Below are 11,044 nucleotides of genomic sequence, written 5' to 3'. Positions count from 1 at the left end.
AACTGCACTCATATTGGGCCTGGCATGACAAGCTTTTCGTACCTCGCTCTGCGCCCATGGACTGTTGTTGCTCGCGTCGAATCACACATGCGTGATCTCGACGCCAACCAGGGACATCAGCTCGACCCAGCGCCACCACCTTCCAACGTCAGATTGATTCTGTTTCGCGAGTCTAGGCCATCACGGCCCGCTCGATGGGCACAAAGTTCATTCCCCCTTATGGCCATTTTGACCGCGGAGTCTATTCAAGACCTGGTTGCAGCGGGGCCGTCGGCTGCCACTGTACATCAACCCGACGTTTGGGGACTACTCGACTGCCCTAGTCCGCTGATCCTATCCCTCTTCAATGTTCGAGTATGCACCGGACTCTAGAGCCTGTCGGTTTCAACAACCGAGAAGGAGTAGCTAAGAATGGATAGATCCTGGGGAGCCAATCCCACGGTTTAACCAATACTGTTGGCTTGCCCGAATGGGATCCAATGCAACGGTCCAGCTGTACTGGTTGATGGCAAATACCGTGATCGATCGGCCGCTCGAAAAGACCTCAAATTCGCCTCAGCATTTTGCGCGGTCCAGGAGGCAAATCTATAGCGTGGAGACTGTTGTCAGTCTATTCAGTGCCCAATTCGCATGCTTACCATGAGCTGCTCATCCAGTATCGTCATTCCTGAGGAATCGGCCAGACAGACTTCCGACTCTCACGCGTGTCCAGACTCAAATTTGTGGTCATGCACTCCATGGTCCGTAACTTTCATAGGCGGAGCCCCTCGATGGTCTTATAACCCCATTGATGCCCTCGCGATTACGTTCTGATTAAGAATCTGGCGCTTTAGGCCTCAGATCTTTGACAAGATCCATTGATCCCCTTGAGGTAATGTAATTGACCTGGCAGATGGCAGTCACAATGCAAGGTCAAATTGCTGACAAGCACTGACCTCATTATCCAGGAACACCTGGATCTCACACTGTCTATGCTTCATTATGAGCAGCGTTCACTTCCCATCATGGACCGAACAGCAGAGCCTTTTCAAGCTATCGTGTGCTGATGCAGAAACCTGCAACCAATTGTCCAGCCTTGTATGTATGGATGCATGCTTTCCATAGCAGCCGTCTGATTGAATCTTTCCAGGAAACTTCGGCGCCTCCTTTTCAGAAAACCGATTCTGAGTTTGGCACAAGGAAGATGGCTATCCCACGGCTTGCTGAAGGAGCAGAGTCAGCATTTACTTCACCAGGCAGGTTCCATCGTCGGCATGTCCGCCGAGCGTGCGAGTCCTGTCGACAGAGGAAGACCAAATGCACTGGAGACAAGTCAGGCTGTCGTAATTGCCGCGAGGCCGGGATCATCTGTTGCTACACTGACGGCAAAAGAGAAAAATCCAAACGGTAAGAATTGACGCTGAACTGTGTTGGTACTGGCAACTCATCCTTGTCTCACTGCCATAGTCAGCTTGCAAGCTTGTCAGCTAAAGTGCAGGCGTATGAGGATGTCATTCGAAAACTCAGTGGCCGATTCGGAGTTTCGGATGAACAACTTGTGAACATTGCCTTGGCAACGGTAGGGACTCTAATAGACCTCTATACGACGATACCTCGTCTAAAATTGACAGGATTCGGCTTCCGAATTGACTCTGAATTCCGACACAAGTACATTGGCGACGGGAGAAAAGAAGCATTCTCGACACTCCGCGTCAGAGCCACCTTCTCGCTCATCGTCTGTTGCTCCTCTGGATCTTGTTGACCATACCGAAGAGGACTTCAACCGAGATGAAACTGCCCGCGCAACGGGGTTCATTGGGAAGAGCTCCGAGATCACTTGGCTTCAGAGACTCAACAAGGAAGTCAACAACGAGTGCGAGGCGTGGTCAGCCAACATGTCAATCACAGGTGATGATAATGGCCTGCCATCACCTACCTTGACTCCTCGGCCCGACAACCCCAGCGATCCTTGTGTAGCATCATCCAACTATTATCTGGATGACTTGGACATTCCTGCTTCAGATCAGAATGATGCTTACGAGGTACCTTCGCGGGAAACAGCGGCGAAGTTACTCAATGCCTACCTGACTTCCGTCCACCCGTCCTTCCCAATCATCGGTATCTCCACCTTTGTCTCGCAGTTCCAGGTATTCTTTAGCCAACCATCCGTGAAGCCAGGTAATAAGTGGCTGGCTATCCTAAATTTGGTCTTTGCAATCGCGGCAAGATATGGCAAATTGACAGACGCAGAGTGGCAGGAAGGAGAGGATGACCATCAGATTTACTTTGCTCGAGCGAGAACGCTCGGCTTAGAGGATCAGCTCCTACATCACCCCGACTTGCAGCAGCTGCAAGTGGAAGGGCTGGCCTGTTTTTACATGGTTGCTTCTGGCCACCTAAATCGGTACGTCTACCACACCCCATTTGTTCGCAGTCACTCACAATGCCGTCTTCCGCAGAGCCTGGAAGCTGTCTGGGAGCTCTGTCCGGGGGGCATTAGCTCTTGGTTTACACCTACGGAATATGGGGTCCTGTACGTCAGACACTTCCAAGGAGATCCGGTACCGTGTTTGGTGGTCCTTGTACACAGTCGAGCATCTCCTTTCCGTCATGACAGGCCGCCCGTCCTGCATAGTCGACAGCTCTTGCACCACTCCTCTCCCCGTCCCCTTCGACGAAAGTGACTTCCAGAAAGACGAAGTCGTACAATTGATCAGCCCCGCAGGACGAGGCACATTCAGCCTTCTAGAGCAGATGCCGCTCGGAAATAATGCCGCTAGCCTTGACTCGGACACAAATGATACGCCAGCGGAGAGCGACACCAAAATGAGCCGAACTGAATACTTGAAGGGCTTACCGCCGTGCATCTCTCTCTATTTCCTGCAGCTGACTTCGCTGGCAATTATCGCCAAGCGAATGACGGTTAAGCTTTACAGTCCCGACGCGCTGCAGTCACCATGGGCCAGTACGGAGTTTACCATCCAGAGCCTGATACTTGATATCGACTCCTGGTTTATGAACCTCCCCTCGGCCTACGACTTCACTTCCACGCAGACCTCGCAGTGCCCCATCGGTCAGCGGATGGGCCTCGCCTTTCTGTTCTACAGCACCAAGATTGCTATAACCCGTCCATGCCTGTGCCGCCTCGACCCTTCGCCACCAGAGGGCGACAAAACACACGAATTCTGCATGAAAACCGCAGCAGAGTGCGTCGAGTCTGCGTGCCACATGCTGACGTTGTTCCCGGACACCCCCGACGCCGCGCTACTGCACCGCATCTCGCCTTGGTGGTGCACGCTGCACTATCTCATGCAAGCTGCCACGATCCTCCTGCTCGAACTTGCCTTTCGAGCACAGCATGTCCCCGAAAAGGCCATTATGGTCTCCAAGGCCGCCAAGAAGGCTCTGGACTGGCTATCCACCCTGTCGAAGACGAATCAAGCTTCCGCACGAGCCTGGAAGCTTTGCGACGGATTCCTGCGTCGACTGGCGCCGCACGTCGGCATTGACGTGAACGACTTCTCGGAGCACGACGAGTCATCGTCTGCCTCTCTTCTCGACGTGCCGGATATTGCCGAAGCCGCCGCGCTCGAAGACGACCACACGGTCGACGAGCTCGTCTTTGACCCATCTCATCTACCCGCGGCGCCTCCAACGGTGGATAACATCGCCGCCGAAATGGACACCATCGCATGCTCGCCGATCAATCACTCCGGAACACCGCTCGCCATGCCGGTATCCTGCGGCCTTGAGCCAGACCTGCTGGACCAATTCATCAAGCCGGATAAATCCCTGTCAGAGAAATCTCCGTACGACGAGTACTTCCCTTACGACCCTGCGACGGGCCAAATCACCGGCTCTTTCTTCCCCAGTGGATCGAGCCTGGATCTCGACATGGGGTATTTCTGGGGTGACGCCGTCTACTGAGAGTCGCGGAGTCACTCATACCATACAGTTACGAGCACGGAGGTGACTTTGTCGAAGAAAAGAAGGACAACCGTGGAAAGGAGGCCTTCGTTTGCCGGACTCGGATAGAAGTGGACTCAGACTGTCACATTCTGCCATGCGTGCTGGTTTGTCTGTTCTTTCTTGTTGGTTGCATTCCGCCAAAACACCAAACTATACATTTCATACAGCCAAAACAAGAGGAAAAGTTCTGGTTTCCTGTGTACTTTAGCTGAAATTGGAAATGATCATTGTTACCTCGATTCACTCGATGCCTTTCATTCGGAGTCGCTATGATTTACATTACGATCAAACTTTCCGTTGGTGCAGGTATTGCACCTGCGCATCTCGAGTAGACAGTGGATGCGCGTTTCCCAGACCCAGGTGAGAGACACATATGGACGAGTATATTTTCAATAAGCGCAGGCCATGCGGAAACCCCTGGATAAATTGCGAAGTCTAGCCTGGTCTATTTTCCCCTCCCCGTGGGTAGGTCGGATGAAAAGATCACCCAGGTACCAAGGGACACACCATCATCATTTCGTAGCATCATATCGCATTTTCGTAACAGTCACTGCAATGACGTTGTGGGATGTAATGCGCTTCTCAGGCGTGGCAAAAGAATCCACCCTTGGGGTCTCGCCCTATACGGCAAACCACTATTGGTACACCTGAATGAAGACAAGCTATGCTTCCCAGTTCCGTTTCTTCGCAGTAAACAACAAGAACGCGTCTTGCGCGGCAGAGTGCAGAGTGGCGGGTCGTGCGCGTGTGGAAGGAGAGCGGATTGCGAGGATTTGGGAGAAGCGTATGTCGACAGTGTGGTCCCTGGGTCTGTGTGCCCAATACCTCCTCTTGCGGTCCACGGGCTGGTCCCAGGACTCAGAGTCGATGCCCAGCAGGGCGCGGGGATCTAGCAGGTACTTATCGATGCACACCAGGATTGGAAGCAGACGGCGTCGCACGCCGCAGCTCTGGTGGTTGCTGTCAATCTGATAATCAGGGAACTGCTTCATGGATGCCAGGATGGCCGTGATGTCTGATGGGAGACCTGGCGGCATCATCGCATCGTTACCGGTATCCTTCCCATCCTCTCCGTCGGAGCCAGCGATGGTGAAGTAGTGATCGATCAGATTGGACCCTAGGAATATTGTCTTGGCCCGCATAGCGAAGAAACGGGTCGTTTGGCCCAGGTGAAAGAGATCACACTGGCTAGCGTTGGCCATCCCAGCGCGGCACTGGAACTGGCGAGTCTGTGATGGAGGAGCAAGTACCGTGCTCATGATAGCAGGGCTGCTTGTGGGTTTGTGGACATCTTCATCCTCTAGAGCCCCGTAGACGCGGAGAAAGTGTGCCTGCAGGTCGGTGATGGTATTCATGACGCAATGTCGGCGGATGTAAAGCTCCTCTTGAAAATTATCGTATTAGTTGAAAGCAGTCAGATCCAAGTATCAGGATCAAACTGGGACACACCTTCAATATCGTCAGGTAGGAATTGCCATCGAAGATGCTCTCCTAAAGGAGGCATTTCGAGACCATCCGACCAGAACTTTGATCCCGTAATGATCAACGTGTGCGTCAAGGTTTGTTGAATCGAGTGTTTCTTCATAAACCTCGCGACCACGATATTCTGGCGAATCCGATGTTCCTTCATCTTCAACAGTGCAGGGTCAAATCTTTCGAGAGAAAACGTGTCCCGTCTACCGAAGAGATAATTCACCTTCCAGAGGATTGAGTGGACGGGATCGGGAGAGTTGAAACGGTCAGCAACCTGAATCATTCTTGCGATCAGAGAGGGAGATTCGATGCGCAGTGCCCCCAAAAACTGATCCCTCTGGGCCTCGGCCATTGACTGCTCACAGAGGACCTTCAGAAACACTTCTAGGGCTTCTACACCACATAGTGTGACGGTTGAGTTCGCTGGAATCTTCAAAGTCGGTAGATCACATGGGGGTCCACCTTCTGGACTGTCTGCAGGGCTCAAGTTAAGCTCACTCAGAGCTCGTCTTTGACGTGCTAGAAATTCCCCTTCAGCAAATTTGTCCGGCTCCAGCAGTGCTCGGAAGTAGGGACTATGGAGCTCTAGGTGCTTGCTTGATACCTGCCAGACTGACGATGCATCGACGTACTCGACCAGCAAGTCCCCATTCGCTGTGATGGTCTTAGGTTGGACTGGAGCGTTCTTGATGACGGAATTGGACTCATCAGTAGAGTGTGGCCGTTCTTCCGATATATCGGACAGAAGCCCCGACATTGCCCTCCGTGATTAGTGTCCAACCTGGATCGGTGGCGCGTATATAGATGCCGCGACTGCTATTGAAAGTGCATTCCCTCGATCGCCGAGGAAATGTGGGTAACTTGAGCAGTTATGTAGCTACAGCAAAATCTGAGTCTCAAAAGCGTCAGAAAAGAAGACCACGCTGTGCATGCTCCTAATAAGTCGTTTCTGGCTGGTGTTTGGCGACTCCCTCGGACGTGGGGCTCTTACCCGTGCTCACTAAGGCCAGAGTATGAAGGGTTGAAAATAGCAGCAATGAAGCTATGAGGAAGAATTTGCACAGTATGCAGAAGGTCGAAGGTAAATCTGTAATGCAAGTAAGATCGAGTGAAGTGTGCTTTTCCAGGCATCTTGGAAGATGCTCCCAATTTGGCATCAAAACGTGACTCAGCATCAACACGTGCCCAGGTGCTCTTATTGCCACCTGGTAATTCAGGCATCATCCGTGGTGGATATAGAGGTTAACCCAGTCGGTTAGGTGGATAGCTCCAGCGAGCTTGGTACCTGGTAGCGATGTATGTCTACATGCATCCCGCTTGTTATTTGGAGGGTTGGACTGCATCGAGCTGTAGACAGCCGCTGGAAGGTACAGTCGTATACATAAGTAGGCAATGATTTCTGAATGCCTTCAGCGTCTCATCATTCATCTCAGAAGTAGGGGATCAATCCAAGCATAGAAAGAAGCGTTGATACATCGATGCATCAATCGTAAGTTTCAATGGCCTAGGAGGTTGTCTGCGTAGTAACAGCGCGTAATATAGAACCTTGCAAAGAAAGAAACGCTTATGCATGTGATATCCTTGCCAGTGAAAACAATGGTCGCTGCAGAGGCCATGCCAGCAGTAGAGTACAATGGGGAACAGAGATACGGACGAGTCCTGGCATGAGACCCATCTCAAAGCCGCCCGCAGCAAAAAAAAAAAAAGTTCATGAAGTGCATCCCAATTTGACATCGGCAGACAGATGACTTTTGTGACGAACGCCCAATTCTAGATTGATGACATGAAATGCTATGCACATGGCGATGATTCTTGTGGTGAGGTTCAGACATGAGGTTTCATTATGGTCAGGGCATTAAAAGAGGCATGAAGGTGGAGAAAGGAGGCTCAGCAGGATGCAAGATGCAATCATGGAAGCATAACCACCGGGACTTGTAGGATGCCCCGGCCCGCGGATGAGGCTTCAGGGTCGCCATTGGCCTGCCTTTCTTTGCAGGCATTCTCTCGCGATTTCATTGCCTGGCCCATGACATAATATAATTTCCTCACGCTGTCAGGTTGTGCATCCTCCTGAGAGCCTTGGTTGGGACTGTCGATGGGGTGGGTGTCCATGCCTTTGGCGATTTCTGGGGGGATCAGTGAGAAGAGAGCCAGGGTATGTTCCTTCTCCAGGTAGGGAGAGGATTCGAGCAGGTCCCGACCACGGCCCTTGTATGACCTGCCACTCCCATCGCGAAAGGCGATATCCATGAGATGATTCCCCCAGTTGTAGAGGAAGAAGGGCTCACTGGTCATAAAACCTATGACAAAATCTGAGTTCGCGCATGCAGCTGCTACCGTACTTTGTCGGAACTCGAAAGTAAATGCCGTATCCATGGCGCTCGGGAGGCAGAGGGCGAGGCCTCGAGCCAGCAGGGGCGGCGCAGGGATGCCGTCTTCGGGCTGCACATGGGGCTGCATCGTGACCGTCTCGGTGACGGAGATGGTGGAGGACTTGCGGAGTGCGGCGCCTACATTGTCGGAGCTGAATTCATGCCAGCCGTCAGAAGTGGGTGGTGACAGCGAGTACTCTGCTTTTGTCTCCTCCGGGACCAGTCCGGTCTCGGCCGCCGAGATTTCAGTTTGAATGGTCTTGACTGTTGTCGCGACCGCCTCGCGAGCGGCCTTGCGCAGTGTGGGAACCATGACATCCTTCTCCTGCTCATCGACGGGGATTCCCGGCGCCCACGAGGTGGCGATGTTCGACCAGCTGGCGTTCCTCAAGAATCCGCTAGTGTATTTCTTCTTGATAAAGTCTGCTAAGACTCTCCGTGTGTTCCAGTCGGAACTCCCCCGACCCATGAAGTTCACGGTGTTGTTCAACACGCGGCTGCCCTCCCACAGGATAAAGCCATATTTCTTGGCGCAAAAGGTCAATTGATCGATGGTATCGTCGGTCCAGTCGTCGATGATGTCGGCATGGAACTGAAGCGCGGCAATGTGAGGGCCGACCTCGTGAACGAGTTGCAGAAGGGATGCGCAATCGGTGATGCCGTGGGAGGTCAACACGCACACGGGTTGGCCGTAGGGCAAGCGTTTGTTGGTGGAGGGCAGGTTCTGGATGTATTCCAGAATGGGATTGTCGGGGGCGTAGTTTTGAGCGGACATGATATGCAAGTGTCGGAGGAAGAGGTGGGAGACAAGAGACGGAGAGGGAGAGGGAGAGAGGGCAGAAGGGAAGGGAACGAGACGTCGCCGCCTCTCTCTTTTAACAAGGCCAGCGGGGCTGAGATCTCCCGGAAGGGGAGCTAGCGCGATGCAGAATCCCCGACGATTTCAAATTACCCGTCTATCTGTATGAGAAGCAACAATATCCTTGTTCCCCTTGCCCTTGCCCTTGCGGATCGCCCCAGAGATGGGAAATGGAGGGGACGCGTACGATGACTTGGGCGAATGCCGCGGACAACGCTGGCATTCTGTTCGCCTCAACTCGCTTTCAGCGTCGGGCGCTGGTCATCTGTGGTACGAAGGATACTGAACTATGGACTACCATCGGTACTGACAGCAAGGCTAAGGATACCAATGGACACAGATACCGGGCAAGGCCGAGTGGACACACCCCTCAAAAGGATTCGCGCCATGATTGTGGGCGTCGCGATGCGGCGTCGAGGCATGATTGGATTGAGCCTCCCCACCATCGATTCAACTTGTCGCGCGGATCGTCCCGTTGGGCGGGAAAGGGCAAAGAGTCTTCCACGGTCGTGATGGGTGGGTTGAAGGCTGAATCCATCGCCATATGCTCCGTGATGGTCGTCTGGTATCTCTCGATCTCCCATCTCCGGCAGCCGAGGACTCTGGGGCGTCATGAGTGTCGCTCGTCCTTTCCTACTTGGGCCAGGCTTAGCGCTTCCACCTCCCTCTGGGGCTTAGGCGAGTACATATATGTATCTACGCGCTAACCATCTATGTCTATAGTAAATGAGGGAGACACTTACCACAACAGTCCCTCGCCCCGAAGACCCTCCCATTCATGCCCCTCCAACTACTTCCAATTGCCTCTAACGCGATCGCGCGGCGTGCGCCATCGTGCCCCGCCGTGATTCGCGAATGTCGATAGCACTTCCGGTCTAGCGTCTGTACTTTCTGCCCTTGCACTATCTCCAACTCTCTATCGGGGCGCTATCGCAATTCCAGGCAGATACTACACCGATTGTGGTGTCTCACATGGAATCAAAAGTCATTGACGATATGCGTTTTTTTTAGCGCGCTCTTTCCCGGTTCGCAATGCAGTACGTGCTTCGTCCGGAGTATGTTTCCATCCCCAGGCCACTCGGATCCACCAGGTCGTCTATCTATGTACACTGGGGCTGTGTCGTTACACACAACCGATCTAGCGCGGCCCGTCATTCGACTGCGGTGGATGAACGGTGTAAGTGTGCAGGCTTCGTGTAGCCAGTTGCCCGACTTCGCTAGGCGTACGACTCGAACACTCCGAGTGCCTTGGTCAGCATGGGTATATGCAAGACGTCAAACCTATCCCACGATAGGAAGGTGGTGGGGCGTAAAATCGCGCTCCTCAACTGGTTGAGGGGGTCGATCGTCAGTCATTATTCAGAGCTTGTGATTGCTCCTTTTTCCCGACGACTGCATCTGCAACCGACGGATGGAGCAAATCACCTACGGTTATCATTATTATAAGCTTCTCATCAACTCAAAATTGGCACAGGATCAACGATGTCCCTTGGCACTCCTTGCTCCCGTGGGCGGGGGTAGCCTCCAATACCGGTTGACATGCAACTGGATCTCTTCGCAATTATTGTAGACGGTGCATCCAACAAAAGGGTGACTGTTTGCGATCAATCACTAAATCTCTCCTCTGCTTGATGGATTTCTGGAATCTACTTCGAGTGTCAAACTCGAGATGATGTTCCGGCTTTTGCCTGCGCGCGTCATACGGGAGAGTCATACACAAGAGAGCTCGTTCGGGTCATGCAAGAGAAGTCTCTCTTTAATACTTTCTCCGCCTTTGCAATTCCTCAAATATGAGGCAGGTATTGTGCCTAGTCAACGGTATAATATGCAGACAAAGGCAAAGATCTCAAGCCGACCAACGCCTCAGCCAGTATGTAAGCACGAGCCATCGCATTTATAAATGCAATCGGAAAGATACTCCAAGATTCCCACACTAGTGGTAACTCCCTTGGCTCAAACGGTACTTTGTGAAGATAGCCTTGTTCTGGCTGGCCTACTTCCGTAGAATTCATAGTGGCAGCCTCCCTAGACTCCATACTAGAACTTTCCTCGGCGGGTGGAGGGTTTTGGCCTGAGAAACAGTTTTGTAATGATTTCCTGGCCAGCGCCATAGCGAAACCACATTGCTGTGCTTTCGACATCCCAGAAGGCGGGCTTTTTGCCGAGAACGATGAGACATAAACCCCTCCACACGATCTGCTTTGTTTTTTAATTGCCGTCGGTCTGACTAGTTGGCAATTGTAAAACGAAGTATGCGTCAGATAGAGTCACGGTCGAGCATGAAAGGGAACATAAACGATAATCCCAGAAATCATGGATCAGAGCCAACAGACGATGGGTCTCCCAACCCAGCGAGATTCGCCTACATTATATGCATAATTGGTTTGGAAAA

The 11,044-nt window shown here is 52.5% G+C and overlaps 3 protein-coding genes across 3 annotated transcripts; 1 reads left to right on the top strand and 2 right to left on the bottom strand.

Annotated features, from left to right (window-relative positions):
- Positions 1-981: 981 nt before the first annotated feature.
- On the top strand, positions 982-3,906 carry N7459_007517 (CeGAL family transcription factor; the record flags this gene model as incomplete). The annotated part of the gene is made up of 5 exons (XM_056946685.1): positions 982-1,077; positions 1,130-1,386; positions 1,447-1,558; positions 1,611-2,383; positions 2,439-3,906. The coding sequence occupies 5 exons, from the start codon at positions 982-984 to the stop codon at positions 3,904-3,906; spliced, it is 2,706 nt and encodes a 901-aa protein (XP_056798684.1).
- A 704-nt stretch (positions 3,907-4,610) lies between these two features.
- N7459_007516 (uncharacterized protein) lies at positions 4,611-6,178 on the bottom strand (the record flags this gene model as incomplete). The annotated part of the gene is made up of 2 exons (XM_056946684.1): positions 4,611-5,332; positions 5,398-6,178. 2 exons carry the CDS (start codon positions 6,176-6,178, stop codon positions 4,611-4,613), a joined length of 1,503 nt encoding a protein of 500 aa, XP_056798683.1.
- Positions 6,179-7,329: 1,151 nt separating this feature from the next.
- On the bottom strand, positions 7,330-8,568 carry N7459_007515 (uncharacterized protein; the record flags this gene model as incomplete). Its single annotated transcript, XM_056946683.1, has 1 exon — positions 7,330-8,568. The coding sequence occupies one exon, from the start codon at positions 8,566-8,568 to the stop codon at positions 7,330-7,332; it is 1,239 nt and encodes a 412-aa protein (XP_056798682.1).
- Positions 8,569-11,044: the final 2,476 nt, after the last annotated feature.

This window comes from Penicillium hispanicum (genome assembly GCF_028827665.1).
Source record: "Penicillium hispanicum strain IBT 35686 chromosome Unknown utg000006l_segment0_segment0, whole genome shotgun sequence".
Classification (NCBI taxonomy): Eukaryota; Fungi; Ascomycota; class Eurotiomycetes; order Eurotiales; family Aspergillaceae; genus Penicillium; species Penicillium hispanicum.
This window is presented reverse-complemented; position numbering and strand designations above follow the sequence as displayed.